This window comes from Paroedura picta, chromosome 12, assembly GCF_049243985.1.
Source record: "Paroedura picta isolate Pp20150507F chromosome 12, Ppicta_v3.0, whole genome shotgun sequence".
NCBI classification, from domain to species: domain Eukaryota; kingdom Metazoa; phylum Chordata; class Lepidosauria; order Squamata; family Gekkonidae; genus Paroedura; species Paroedura picta.
Window position 1 is genome coordinate 19,414,447 of NC_135380.1, and position 15,529 is coordinate 19,429,975.

The window sequence follows — 15,529 nt, forward strand, 5'->3', positions numbered from 1 at the left end:
TAAACTCAGCTGTTATAGAAATTTAGGGATTGCGCTCCCCCCGCTCCCCCCCTTTTGAGCTGCAGCACAATATTCTTGTTCATCATTTCCATCAAAGTTGCAAGATGGACCAGAAAAGAATAAAGAGGTGGGCAACATCTACTTGAGCATAAGAACCTTCCCTGCTGGATGAGGTTGAAAAGTGACCCAGGTCAATATTCAGTTGTAAGTGAGAAAGTAAACTTTATTGTGCCTGACCATATCAACATTCAGCTCTCCAACACTCTTCCAGATTCTAGAGCCAGCGTGGTATAGTGGTTAAGAGAGGCAGCCTCTAAACTGGCGAGCCGAGTCTGACTCCTTCCTCCTCCACATACAGTCAGCTGGGTGGCCTTGGGCTAGTCACAGTCCTGTTAGAGCTGCTCTCACAGAGCCCCACCTGCCTCACAGGTGGGGAGAGGAAGGGAAAGTGATTGTAAGCTGCTTTGAGACTTCTTTGGGTAGTGAAAAGCAGGGTACAAAAAACAACTTCTTCCTCTGCAAACCTTACAGAGTATAAAGGTGAATGTGCTATGCATTGTCTGTACACCTACGGCTACAACACAGCTACCCACTTGTCTGTACCTAGCATCTCATGCTCAAAGGTACACTGCCTCTGAACGCAGAGTTCCTTTCAGCAACAGCTGTTGATAGTCCTCTCCTCCACAAATCTGTGCTTTTTAAAAAGCCAGCTAAACTAGTGGCTATCTTCCCATCTCATATAGCAAAGGCATCATCATATAGTTAGGCATCATCACTGTGTGAAAGACTACCTTCTTTTACTTAATCATCTGCTCACCAGCAAAAGCATCACCCATGCTTCAGTATTTCTTCCACACAAATGTCCCCAAGCCCCTTCCCTACCTCTACAAGATTGCCATCTTCATCATGGATGGACATGGTGACCTCTACATTCTTGGGAGTCTTCTTCTTGCCTTTGTCGAACTCGCCATGGACCAGGGTGACGTAGATGTCGTTTCGAACATCACCTGAAACAGTGCAGATGACAATTCTCTGACCAAGTAGGGCTGTTGGCATGCAGCACAAAAACAACACTGTTCAATATGAGTTCCCAATCTACCAGACCTCAGCATAACATTTCTCATATGTTATTAAGAACATGGAACAAGGGCATGATAATGGGATGAACTGAAGCACAATCCAGGCAAGATTCTTAAATTGGGCAAAGGAAGAAGATGAAGAAGATTTGGTTCTTATATGCCGCTTTTCTCTACCAAAGCAGTTTACAATCACCTTCCCTCTCCCCACAACAGACATCCTGTAAGGGAGGTGAGACTGAGAGAGAATAAGAGTTTGTTCTTATATGCCGCTTTTCTCTACCCGAAGGAGTCTCTAAGTGGCTGACATTTGCCTTCCCTTTCCTCTCCCCACAACAGACACCCTGTGAGGTGGGTGAGGCTGAGAGAGCCCTGATATCACTGCCCGGTCAGAACAGTTTTATCAGTGCTGTGGCGAGCCCAAGGTCAGTGAGGCGAGCAACCACAAGGGATATTGCCATTTTCAGTGGCTGACTTCCCACTCTCCCTCCATTTAGCACTTCTGCTATGTAATTTTTGATACCAAACCAAGGCTCTTTCCATTTGGTTCCTTTAAAAGAAATCCAGCAGCATTTAATGGAGTGCTGATTGGTTTTTGATTCATTCTCTCTCTTTTTTGTTTGTTTGTGTTTTGGATTTTAACCAGTTGCTAATTCCTTGGGGAATTATTGCTACTGTACCAGTGTTTACTGTAAGGTTTGTTTTAACTTTACCTGCACTGATAGATGGCATACATAAAGATTTGAAGATGATCTTGTATGTCTATCCATAAAAATGTGGGAGGGGGGATTTTTAGTTAGCCTGTGTTGCCTTTGTCAGCAAACCCCTTCCCCTCAAATCTTTGGCAGGCTCTGATTCCTGAGCCCCTTTAAATGCCTCTGGAGCTGCCAAACATCTGAGACGCTTCTCTCCGCACCAGGATTTACTTCCTGGCAGCTGGTTTAGCCAAATTGGTTCGAGTTTCCCAAATCAGCAGACTCGAATCCATATACTGAATCAATGATTCGGTTGATTTGAATTGTACTGAATCAGGAAATCTCAAACCTGAAAGTACCATTCCCCACCCCCTCCAGTGCATATCCCTAGTAATGTGTCCTGTCTCTCTATCATAGAATCATGGAAGGGACCTCCTGGGTCATCTAGTCCAATCCTCTGCACTATGCAGGACACTATGCATGCATGCTGAAAGGAGTAGCAGGCAAACGTGACTTCCTCCACCGCTCTTACGCTTGGCTTGTTCCTCACTATGCTTCACGATTGAATACTTAGCTTGCGTGTTCTGCCCTTGGTCCTCCCAGTCTTCTGCCCACGGTCTTAACTGCCACCCCATCCTGAGACACTGATGTCATGCAGCTCAGTGGGTACAGGTCTGCAAAGGCTGAGCACCACTGCTTTACTATTGCCTGCACTGTGAAAAAGATCCTTGTAATCCTTCCCTCCATCGCCCAATCCTCAATCTGTAAGAAGCTCTCAGTAATCTTAAACTAGAGAGGCCTGAGTTCAAATCCCAGCTCAGCCACAAAGGCTACTGGCCAATTTCAGACTAACTGCCATATTTCAGTTCCCTACTTTCCAGGATGGTTGTGAGGATAAATCAGGGAGGAGAACTGAACACTGCTCAAAGCTCCCTGGAGGAAGGAAGGGATAAAAGCACAGTGCACAGAAACCAGACAAACTTTAGGAGTTGTTTCTATTTACAACCAAGCACACACCAGGAAGAATAATCTCGGGGAATCCCATTTTGCGGGCCACAGCTGTAGATCTGTCAACAAGATGTGAAAAGTCCTTCTGAACCTGAGCTAAATCACCAGGAAGCAGTTTTAGTGAAACCCAGAGGCCTGAAGGAGAACAAAAGAAAAAATTAGACTGTGACATTCATAGTATTGACAAAGGTGGTAACTATACAAATACTTTTCCCCTGGTTCCCCCCACCCCACCCGGCCTCAGATGTAATGTTTTGTTTGATAGCCTTACTTTGATATTATTATATATATATATATAAAAGAGCTCAAGAGTTTGCTTTTCAGTCACTGATGCTACTTTAAGGAGTGGCACGACCTGCCCTATCTTTTGCACTTAATGAGACATGGAGATGCCTACTAGCACAGCATAAGCCTCACACATCAAAGGCTCCAGTATCAATCCCCTAGCAGGGAACCAGTTTCTGGGCAAGATCCTTATCTGCTGAGAACCTGTTTGGTACACACAAGGTCCAGGATTCAACCCCCTGCTATCTCCAGCGGAAAGATCTCAGGTAAGAAACAGTCTTTCTCTGCTTCACACCTTGAAGAGTCTCTGCCAGTCAGAGTAGCAAGATGGACCAAGGACCTGACTCTTTCTAAAGCAGCTACAAATATAAAGAATAGATATGACCCCACTCAACCGCTCCTGCCCCCCCCCCCAAATAAAGTTATATTCATATCAGGCTTGTTCTTCACCTCTCACATCAGCCAACTAATTCAGCCAGTGGTTTCAGTGAGAATTTGAAGAAGTTGCCACCGAAACAGGAACCAAGCAGTCATGTTTCAGGATCAGCACGTGGGTTTGTGGAAGTAGGTGAACACAGAAGGGAACGAGCTTAAATGACACAGTGCTCTTTTGATCCGAGAAAAGGAGCAGGATTCTGGCTTCAGCTTCTGTCACCTTCCTTTTGAAAGGCTTTGGGCCAGCACTCCCCCAATATTTTTTTTTGAATCTCTAGTATAAGAGTTCAAGTCCCAACCCAACACAGGCACATCCACCCACTCCCAACCCCGACTAGCCTCACTTGAATTTTAAGTTGCAGCAAATCGTGCCTTTGATCTTCACCATGGCCAAAGCAGGCGCCTGTTCCCAAATGCTCAGTTTTCAAAGTAATGTGAATGGAATGCTTTTGAAAGAAGGGCTTGTTTTTTTTTGACCATGAAGCACTGCTTTGAAATACAGCAGCGGCAGATAGAAAATGATTCTCAGTGGAGAGGTGGGCAGCTCCTTACCAGGCCGTGCTGAAGCACAGAGAATGGGTGAGAATCCCGTGTGACCCTACAGTTAATGTCAGACTAAGATGACGGAGAGCCAGGTTCAAATTCCCACATTACCATGAAGCTCCCTGGGTGACCTGAGGACAGAAACCTCTCTCAGCCAAACTACCTCATAGGTTTCTTGCAAGTATAAAATAGAGGAAAGGACAATCATGTACGCCACTGAGTTTTTCAGAGGAAGGGAGGGATAAAAATGTGATCGAGAAATGCCTCTTCACAGATGTGTAAAACATGCTTTCTCAAATGGGCTACTTAATTGTTCAGGCTGGCCTCCCTTCAACCAGTTTCAGGTTCAAATTCTGGGTGACCTTTGGCTAGTCACAGTCCTGTTGGAGCTGTTCTCACAGAGCAGTCCTGTCTCTCAGCCCCACCCACCTCACGGGTTGTCTGTTGTGGGGAGAAGGAGGGAATGCGATTGTAAGCCCCTTTGAGACTCCTTTGGGCAGTGAAAAGGGAGGTATGAAAACCAACTCTTCTGCTTCTCCTTTAAAAAGTGCTTGCCAACTCTTGCTTAGAGGAGAAAACCCACTGCTACTGTCCTCTCGTTTATGGCTTCCTTCTCAAAATGCCCTTAAAATGTTCTTATCATAGGAATATATGAGACTGCCATTGGTCCATCTAACTGAGTATCGTCTCTTCTATTCTGACTGGTGGTGACTCTCCGGACAAAGACAGTTTATTTCACAACACTTGTGACCTGAGATCCCTTATAGCAGGGGTAGTCAACCTGTGGTCCTCCAGATGTCCATGGACTACAATTCCCATGAGCCCCTGCCAGCCTTTGCTGGCAGGGGCTCATGGGAATTGTAGTCCATGGACATCTGGAGGACCACAGGTTGACTACCCCTGCCTTATAGGAGACGCCAGGGACTGAACCTGGAACTTCCAGCAGGCCATGCAGATGCTCTGCCTCTCAGCACTTCAACCTCTCCCATGGATTAAGATATGCAGCCTATTCAAAGAGCTCTAAATGCCAACAGAGGCAAGAGGGAGTTTCCCACCCTTGTTCTCCGCAGAATTAATCTGAGGAAAATAAACAACATTTGCATCCGTCTCCACCATAGCAGCATCCAGTCAAGAGATTTTCTGACATGATCCAAAGCATAAGACACACCCCAGCCATCTTGATTGTTGAACAATTAATTCGCTTGCTAACAGATGGACTTTCTCACCAACCCCTTCCCAACGTCCCTTCCCAACGGTGGAAGATTTCGACAGTCTTCTTCTCTGAAGGGTGTACCTTGCCCTTTGTGATTCACTTCCTTTGCAGCAATGACTTTGTTGAAAACCGACGTCAGGGGCTCATTCTCTCCTATCACGTGAGATGTTATTAAAGGTGCCATGATCAACTGCCTCTGTCTGATGTATGTTTCCATGGCAATCCTGCCAACCAGAGAAACAGAAGTGAAATCCCAATCAGTCAGTCTCTTGGAGCTCAAGCTCGGAGTTAAACACAAGGCCTGGTGTTCTCACATATAGCCAGACTTGGTCTAAGGAGGAGGCTGGAAGGCACTTGCCTGGGTCTGAATTGTTATGGCAATAAGTGAGAGTTTGGAGTCTTTCCATGCATCTGTAATGCCCGAGAGCAGGACAGTGATTCTTAATTTTTAAGAAGAGTTTTTAAAGAGTTTTTTAAGAGCATGCAGATTATGTAGAAACGTGAAGGTTCAGCAAAACAATGGTTCAGATGGAATCTACCTCAGATGGAATTTATCTCAGAATGCCAATTGGGGGGGGGGGATTTGCCTTCAGGCTTTCCCTTCCATTTTCGGAAGTGACACCAGCACCCACACATTCAAGCCTGACTTTGCAGCTACAAACCTGTTTGTCTTTGGGTTTTTTACCCCCAGAGCAAAATTACACAGACCCTTGCCAAGACTCTGTACCTAATACCAAAGGGCCAGAGGTGCTAGGATGTAAAACACTTACTGTTGAAAGGGAATGAAGTGTTGCTTTTCTTCATCGTCCAACTTCCCATGGATGATGTCTGTTATGTCCATCACTAGGAAGTAGACAGGTTGTAGCCAATCATAGACAAACAGAAAAGTTATCCTACTGAAGTTAAAACTGGAGAATCCAAGCAAGTCGAATGATGAATATTAACATATAGATTGTCCAAAGAGTTTGTGATCTGTGCAGCAAAATCTACAAGCCATGCATGGTATCCTGGGCCAAGAGCTATCAGCTTACAGTATACAACCATTTGTGCACAAAAGGCACATTGAATTTTTCTGCCTTCCACTCAGAGGAGCTGCACTTGCAGAAGGGGGAGCAGGAACAATTTCACTCCCTCAATACAGTGTGACCCCCCTATGACTATTCCTCTGCACAGGCCCAGGGAATGATCTTTCTAGGGACTACAGCAATGAACACAATGGGGAAACTCTCCATTCTGTCCATGCATGGTAAGAGAGAGGGCTTTCAGCTTTGTTGCCTGCCAGGGACTCCTGTAACAAAGATATTGTTAAAATATACAATGTGTGGATGTAGTCTGAATGTGGGTCATTAGTTTTCCAGGCCTGGTACAAGGACTGTGTGTGATGGAAGCCTAGATTTAGTCCCCAAAATCTCCATTTTAGGAGTATCAGGTAGACAGTGATATGAAACACCTCTGTCAGTGATCCTGGAGAGTCATCCCCTATTAGAAGAAACAATATTGACCTGGAGAGGCCAGTGGTCTGACTTTTTAAGAAAGTTTCATGTATTGAATGTATTTGACAAACTGGCATCGATCTAAGTATCAGCATTCGCCAGCAAAAGAGAGGGATGCCCTTCAAAGGCTTTGCATCTGACAAAGTTAGCTCTAGTTCATGAATGCTTGTGTTTGTTAGTCTTTAAGGTGGCACAAGACTCCCATTTCTACCATTCACCATCCAGTTTTTATTAAACTTTTGATGGTTTCAGTACTGTAGCTCGCAAAAAGGGCCTTCTGAAAGGGATATGAAAGTCCGCTATGACACAGCAGGAAAGCCACATCATCTGGCAAGGCCCCCCTTCACCCCCCCCCCAGGTCTTGGTCCTGCAGATTTCAAATCAAAAGCCCAAATGGTGAGAAGCAGCCAAAGAAATTAAGTCAGCTCCTTCCCTCAAGTCATTCTGCACTGGTAACTTTCGCTTTCCCATTACAGATCTGGAACTAGCACAGCTCAGACTGTGCATATAGAGAAAATGAAGCAACCAACACTGTATTGGATCAGCTAACAGTCAGATCAATGGAGGCCAGCCTTCAAGTGACCCAGAACTCTTCTTTGGGAAGAGGCATTCAAAGTCAGCCACCATCAGCAGAATATCATGTCCTATCTCTGGTGCTTACACAGGGGGATGGGGAAGGCCCTATTGAATGTTGAGTGCAGGGACAAACATTATGCTGTGTAATTCGGACTACACGGGATTCCATTACACATGACTGGCCCTCTTACCTGCCACTCCAAAAGGTCTCCGTAGCCCGCATGTGTGCTTCTTGCCTTCTTTAAGCTCCATGTGGCCCACTCTCACAATCTGACACACCAGGCTGATTCTAGGCCGGATCAAGTCAGAACTGCTGAGGTCCTAGAAGAGCAATAAGATCCAGCATGGAAGTAACTAAGAGTCAAATCACGTTGGTCTGAATTGTAGCACAAACCATTGTCCGCCAGGGCCTACGTTCTGACAGCTTTTGGACATATGGAGCTATTTCAGTTGGGCCATCAACCCAGTCTTTGCCCAAGGTCTACTCTGACTGACAGCAGCTCTCCCATGTTTCAAACTATCCAATTATTTTGTCACTTTCATGCTGTTTCGGTAATGGTAGGGTAAGGTCCTTTTTTTCAACTGGAGAGGCCTGGTATTGAAGCTGGGATTCCTTGCATGCAAAGCACAGAGTTGTGAATATCTTCCCACCACTATTACAACATTATGAAGTTGTTATGCTATCAAGATTTTTTTTAAGTTAACTTTGTGGGACAAGAGCTATACACATATTCAATCCTGGTCCATTCAGTGTTCTATAGAAATTCCAATGGGGCCTTCTGATCTGTCAGTGCTGCAAGAAGGGGAACAAGACTCCATCCAGGCAAAAAGGAAATTGTGACTGTGTGTGGATTTGAACTCAGAGCTGTCTCATCCCTCTTCAGCACCATCAATTATACAATACTGTCTCTTGAACTACACTTGAGCTCCAAGTCCCATGATGCCCATGTATACCTTATCATGATCAAAACAGCCTGAGAGTGACAAATGAAGTTTCCTTGGCTGGTATACCAAAATGTGATTCTATATCTTTAACCGGATTGGCAATATCATGGTATGGAGTGGATTGTGTATTCATGCTTTATAATTCAAACACATCAAAAACTCATGTGTCAAATGTAAAAAGCAAACCACAGATTCCTACTGTATGAACAAGCCTGAGTGATGCGTGGGCCTGCATGCTTCCTCCCCTTCTGCATGACCAAGTAAATTACTTTACAGCTAATGATAATTTCCAGTCAATGACTGAAACTTGGGTTAGCAAGAAAAGCAGAAACCATAGTTTTCCAGTTTTCCAAACTATGTGTTGTGTTGCATCTGAAATGGCAAACTATGATCTGATGTGGAGTGGAGGGAAGAAAATAAGGAAAACATAATTCAGTGCTTGTGGTCAAAGGGAAAAGGGAGCGGGCATAACTGAGCATCAGCCAATAATATGTTTAAGCAGTTGCAAGGCATGTGTGGCCATAACCTAGGAACCAGGCCTGCAAACTGAAACATCAGGATTCTGAATGGTAATAAGGATCCAACCCAAGAGGCACACAAGTTTCACTTGAGGTATGTTGAACTGCTAACATAATGTTTTGCTACAGGTGCAAAGAGAGAGACAGAGAGAGATCCCTGTCTGCATTCTAAATTTCAAGGGGAAAGAAGGGGAACAAAGATAATGAGGTTTCAAGGATTTCATTTTTACAGCCCAGTGAATAACATTTCACCTTTTTCCTCCTCTCTTTCTGAAAAGTAAAGGGAGTGGGGGGAGTTATACAACAGGGAGGGACCAACCCCAAGCAGAACAGACCCAAGTTTCAAGAGGGTTTCCCCAAGAATGGGACCATTTGTTTGGCTGTTTGTTCTCTTGTAAGCCTGACAGGCTCCTTGTGACTTTGACTTTTGACTGTGATTTACTGTGTACTCCTCTTTTTTTGTATCTGGATGTAGCACACCACAACCTTTTAAAGTCTCCTTCTGCGGCAAAACTTTCCAGCAACTAGCCAGGAAATGAGTGTGAATAATTAACCACCCCATCGCTAAATGCTGCTTAATGACTGTATCATCCTTGCATCCAGTGCAAACATGCCTCACAGAAGGAAGTTGAGCAGTTATTTTCAGTTTCGGCCCCGAGGTTACAAGACAGCTAAGAATATGCTGCTTTTAAAACGGCATGCACAAAATCCCCGGGCTGCTTAGCCAGACCCTCCAAGGAATCAAGAAATGGAAATTTTCAATTATATTCAGATTTAGACTTTGGAAAATCTCCAGGGGAATGTAGCTCTCTAACCCAGGGATTCCCAGCCAGGTTTCCGGGGAATCCTGGGCTTACACAAGAGCTCCCCGGGGGTTACACAGCCTTTCCCGGAAGTTCAGATGGCAGGTGACGTTACTAGACACCACTGGAACCCACTCCCCCCTGTTTCTCTAGAGGCCTAGTCTTTTTCTTCACAAGGGAAATGGTAAATGATTGACGCGTTGATTGGCTGGCTCCTGCATCTTACTTCGGTGCCCACTTCTCTGAAGGGGCATCTCACTCATTCTGGGGTTCCTCAAAAGCCTGAAAAACATTTTCATCCACTATTTCTTTTTTAAAAAGAGGCTCAGGGTCAGTCTATCCTTACAATCTCTTTTTTGTACTTAGGTAAGGTGACTACAGACCAGACTGCTTGAACATCTTGAACAGCCGGCCACAATTCAGTGAGCGACTGCATGTCAAAGTGACCTTTTTGCTCGGCCAAATGACATATCCACGACATCTTGCCAAAGCATTGTGTGGACTAAGCAGTGGAACAACCAGTCAAATAGACCTTTGGGTCACTGCAGGAAGACCATGGGTGCTATTCACAACAGAAGCAATAAAACAATCATTAGGAACAATTAGAACACCAGGTGGCTGGCGGAGGGATGGAATGACTTACTGTAAAGACGGCCTGGAGATTGTTCAGCTTCTCAATTTCCTTGGGCATCCCGGTGCTCCCCCAGCGGACCAGGTAGTTTTCACTACAAGAAACAAACATCAGCACATTTCCGCTTTTTGGGTCCTTTGTCATCACACAAGTTGCCCAATCCTATGCGTGGTTTATTCAGACATACCGTTGATCTCAATAGGCTTGCTCTCAAGCAAGTGTGCACAGACAGGAAGCCTTTGGCAGCGAACAAATCAGTTTTGCCTACTGGAATGATGTGAAAGAAAGCTTTGGTTGCTTTTGGTAACGTTTCATACAAAGACAACCAGGAAGCACCACCACTCACAGGTTTCAAGGAAGGCCGGTTAAAAGCAGCTGTATTGTGAGCCAAGGAAAGGCAACCTCCTCAGGTTTGGCCCAACATCAAAGGCAGAAAAGTGGGAGAAAGAAACCAGACCCAAGAAAACACAATTCACTGGAAAATTCTCTTGAGTAAGCTCCTCTGGCACAAATGAGACCTGCACATCACATCACTGCCATGCATGTCTGGACTGCCGGTTTTGACCTCTAAAGCCCCACCAGAATACATTGAAGGACTCCAATATCCCCGGACACTGAGAACATCCATGGAGGACCTGCTTCGGGTTCGGCCACCACCAGCATTTCAGTGGGGAGTAACATGTGACTTGGACCTTTTTGCTGAGAGCACCAAAGTTAAGTTACACCCTTTCCCTCAAGAGGCATATTTGGTTCTTTCAAGAAGGCTGCTAAAATGAATGTGTGATCGAGCTTTTGCCTTATCTTAAGACACACGCTCTTTGTCCGGGGGGGGGGGGGGAGGGGGGGTTCCAAGCATTACTGTCTCTCCCAGTGGTTAAACACAGACATATGTTATATATTATATCACAACTTAGAGCTGCCTGCAGGATACTTTGTGCCAAAATACTGTGTGCCAAAATTAAATTGATATTGTTCTATGTAAAGGTTCTAAAATGTTTTATGCAGACCGCCCTGAGTCATAGGGAAGGGCAGTATAAAAATCTCAATGAATGAGTGAGTGAGTGAGTGAGTGAGTGAGTGAGTGAGTGAGTGAGTGAGTGAGTGAGTGAATGAATGAATGAATGAATGAATGAAGTTCCAGGACAGTAGAATTTTGAAGACCGACCACATTGTCCAGGATATAAACTTCTATCAGTCGGCACTCCGTTTGTGAGCTTTATTGGTCTCCAAGGTGCTGCTGGACTAAAGTTTTGTTCTTCTACTACAGGCTAACATGGCTACCTCCTTGAAACTATGTGCCAAAGGCGAAACAGAGGCACTAACTAAGGTGTTGTGGATTGAAAGGGGTCTCTTTTTGTTCCTTATTCTCTTTCAAGACTTACGCACCTAATGAATAAGGACTGGTCAGGATCATATAGGCTCATGAGTAGTTCCGCATCCTCACCAATGTTGCAGACAAAATTCTTGACGTTGACGTACAGGCTGTAGGTGTGGGTGCTGTTGAAGATAGACTGTCCCCGTAGGCCTAAATCTTGCTGAAGAGACTGTTGGTAAGAAAAGAAGAGGGGCCCCCGGAAAAGAAAAACACACACAAGCAAACCATTACTAAGAAGATTGGCCTCAAAAAGATAACCTGTTCTAAAATCCGTTCAGAGCATTTTAGCTTGAATGAATGCTAGGCAACAATTTGGAGGCAGACAGATACAAAGTGTACTATTCCAGAGGAAGCAGTAGCTATCATGAACTCCCTTTCCCTCACATTTCTAGACAGAACTGAGTGTCCGAGATTGTGATTTGCTTAATGAAATGTTAGCCAGCGTGATGAGGGCAGACTGGGTTCAAATCCACACTCACCCAGGAAGGTTCACTGGGTGACTTACCGGCAGTCGCTTTCTCCGGCTCACCTATCTCTTAGGGTTGTTGTAGAGATATAATGAACACCAGTGGAAAAGTTTCCCCCCAAAACATAGTTTGTAGGCTTATATGTGTCCCCCTCCCCCTTTTAGGCCTGAGAAACAACAGCAGCAGAAACCTTTGCAATGAGAAACCATGGAATTATGGTTGACTGGCCTGCAGAGGCAGCCTACTGAGAAAGTGGACGAAATAGCACTGGGGGTTAAGTTCTTCCCTGTTCCCAAGCCACAGTCCCAATCCAGATCAAGCCTACCTGTGCTGGCTAAGAATACTAAAAAAACTAAGCAGAGGAGGGTTTTGGGGGCTTTTGTTCCCCCATGGCTCTCCTGACATCATGTTTAAGTTTGACTCTTAAAGTCAATTTCCATTCTGGCTAAACAAACAGTAGTAATAAAAAGCATTGTTATTGCAAAGTGACCTTAAACTGCAAAGCTGGAAATGTGCTGCAGATCACGTGTATTCATTCATATTGTAACAGTCTCACCCAGCACACCTCTGACTTCTGTTTGCTTCTTGCAATTACTTAGTGCAGGGGTTCCCAACCTGGGAGTCGGGACCCCTTTGGGGGCTGAACGACCCTTTCTTAGGGGTCGTGGCAGGTCAAGCACCTGGGCCGGGGGGGGGGGATGTGCCATCTACACAACAGCCTTGCGGGGTAGATTGAGATAGAGCGTTCATCTGTCTAGAGCAGCAGAAAAGAGCGAGATTGGCAAGAGGCAGAACTGAACTCAGAAACCCCTGGGAAAAAAACAATTTATATACAATCATGGATGGATCTTCATGGTATTGTTCAGTTTCAGGTTAATTTCTGGGAAAGAACAGTTGCATAATTTTATGTTGGGGGTCACAACAACATGAGGAACTGTATTAAAGGGCCGTGGCATTAGGAAGGTTGAGAAGCACTTTAGTGCAATTTGTTGTCTTGTTGCCCCAGTGACAAGGTAGCAGAAAAAGAAAAAAGAGCTAAGATCCGTACCCTTTCCTCTTGAATCCTTTCGTTAACTCTTCTGGATGCTGTCTCATGCACTTTGAAGAGTGCTATTGTGCTGGTAGCGTCTGGATCCAGAATGTTCCCGTTCTCATCTCGAACGACCAAGTCCAGTCCTAAGATCCTGGTGGCCACCCAAGATGACAAAGAGAGCAGTCAAGAATAAGCAGACCGGATCACAAATGGGACCTCATAAGGAAATTAAAGCAGGAGCAAGTAACAAATAATTTCAAAATTACACAATGCTCGTATTTTCTTAAGAATCCTCCCTACCCTATCCTGAGCCTATCTTACTGGAAACCACCACGCCTTACCAGAGAAGGAAGACACAACTGCACGCTTTTTTGTTTTGCAGAAAGTTGCAGAAATCTATGCTACAAAAAAAGTTCAGACTCAGCAACCATCCACTTTCTGCAACTGGAATAAATTGTGCTGATCAGGCAAACCTGTATCTGCAAGCTCAGTTCCTTTCTTTGGGATCATATAACAGCAGCCTGGAACTCATGAAATATTTGTGAGTGGTCAGGAGGAAAAAGGTAACGGTTATGGAACAGGAAAAATAAGCCACACCAAGTCAGCGGCTTGGATCCAAAGATTCTACTAATGCATGAAGGGAGGATTGCAAAGAGGATTTGCTGATTTCCTTCCACTCCTGACTGCAGCTCCCTGAGCCTCCAAATCCCTTTCCGGAAAATCAAGAGACCTTCCAGAGGGGCATTTTCTTTTTTAAAGGAGGATGGGGAACTAGTGACACACAACCTCTGTACAAGGGAGAAAAGACCTGTTGTTTACACTCTTGAGATTCAAGGCATTACATCTCTGTCCCAGTTTTCCTGGGCTATCAAAGCATTTCTATCTTGCCCTTCTTCGAAGGAGCTCAGGGTGGTACTCAAGGTTTCTCTTCCTCGATTCTTATCCTCAGAGTAAACCTATGAGTTAGGTTTGACTGGGAAAGTGACAGGGCCAAAGGTCATGTGGTGAGCTTCATATCTGAGTGGGGGTTTCCAATCTGACTCTTCCCAGTCCTAATCCATCACTTGAAAATCCTAGTTTTGACCCACCTGCATGTTTTTAAACCACTGTCCATCCCAGGGGCAAGAAGCTAATTTCTAAGCACATTTGCCAAAGTGCTTGGCACAATTACTAAAAGCAGCGGAGATGAGTGTACCGCCAAGTACTTCCTCCTTTACACTTCATCCAAGACAATGACTATGGAGTGGCAGAGGTGATGAATCATAGGAGAAGAATGGCGCGAGACAGAAGGGGGACCTGCCAAACTGATCTCCTGTGGGAAGGAAGGAGCCTTTACTTAATATGTCAGAAGCAGGCATGAGATCAGCACCTGGCAGCCTTGCTACTGTGCAGAATGCCTGGTCTCTGCATGGAGCAACTGAAGGTGGGAATGAAATGGACAGGTACCAGGGTGGTTGCTGTACCCACTCATACTGCATGACCAGGATTACAAATTCCCCTCCGTTAATCATTCCCTGTAAGTGGAAAGTTAGTACAACACACAAAGGACTAGACTAAAACCACTCTACCCAATATGTTAATTAATTTATCTGCAAGGAGTCTTTACGTGGAGGAGCACTCAAAATCAGTTCTCCACCCCAAATCCCTACCCTCTGAAGAGGTCTAGCCCTTTTTCCAGAATTCTACCACTTCATTCCGCTGCAGGGTTGAATTTTTTTTTCCAGAAAGAGAAGAAAAAATACGCCTTAAATTCCAGGATCACTAGAATTAATTACAAGTTGCCATCAAGTACAATCTTGATGCCCTTTCTGTGAAGGTTAAAAACAGGATGTGTCATCTCGTCCCCCCCCCCCCAAATTCTACCTTCAAATACCCCTTTAAATAACTTATCCAATCTGAAAAGGATTTGACATGCAAGTGATAAATGAGCCATACGGGCATTTGTGGGCAACGTGAAGCATCCAAAGCTTTCTATGACCACCTGGTGCATAGCACCAATGGAACAGTTTAATGCTTGACTTCTTTAGTGAAGGTAGAAGATTCATTTGTTTCAACTTGGGCCCATATCCAGGAGGGAAATGGAGGTATGCATAGGCAGGCAGATTTTTTTTTTTTAAGCGGTGCCCACTAGAAAGAATTAATGTCTCCAAAACTATTAAAAGTATATAATATATGAAAAAAACATAACTGATATAGATCAGCAGAGAAAAAGCATCTAGAGATCATACACAAACTGAAGAGAGTGAAAAATTGAACCTTTATAATTAAACAACAAGCAACAAAGAAGAAGAAGAGTTGGTTCTTATATGCAGGCTCAAAGCGGCTTACAGTCTCCTTCCCTTTCCTCTCCGCACAACAGACACCCTGTGAGGTGGGTGAGGCTGAGAGAGCCCTGATTTCACTGCCCGGTCAGAACAATTTTATCAATGCCGT

At 44.8% G+C, this 15,529-nt stretch overlaps 1 protein-coding gene across 4 annotated transcripts in view; it reads right to left on the reverse strand.

Annotated features, from left to right (window-relative positions):
- Positions 1-15,529, reverse strand: part of DOCK5 (dedicator of cytokinesis 5) — a 111,701-nt gene that overhangs the window by 57,926 nt on the left and 38,246 nt on the right. For 3 of the 4 annotated variants that reach the window (XR_013225760.1, XM_077305075.1, XM_077305077.1), the window contains exons 7-14: positions 13,112-13,247; positions 11,608-11,765; positions 10,234-10,315; positions 7,516-7,645; positions 6,026-6,098; positions 5,337-5,479; positions 2,789-2,914; positions 883-1,007 (exon numbers count right to left, since the gene is read on the reverse strand). Coding sequence is in view for 3 of the 4 variants with exons in the window: in XM_077305075.1 (XP_077161190.1) it covers positions 883-1,007; positions 2,789-2,914; positions 5,337-5,479; positions 6,026-6,098; positions 7,516-7,645; positions 10,234-10,315; positions 11,608-11,765; positions 13,112-13,247 (973 nt within the window). In the remaining variant the exon portion in view is untranslated. Of the gene's footprint in view, positions 1-882; positions 1,008-2,788; positions 2,915-5,336; positions 5,480-6,025; positions 6,099-7,515; positions 7,646-10,233; positions 10,316-11,607; positions 11,766-13,111; positions 13,248-15,529 lie in introns of those variants that run through there. The other variant, XM_077305076.1, reaches the window with a different exon arrangement.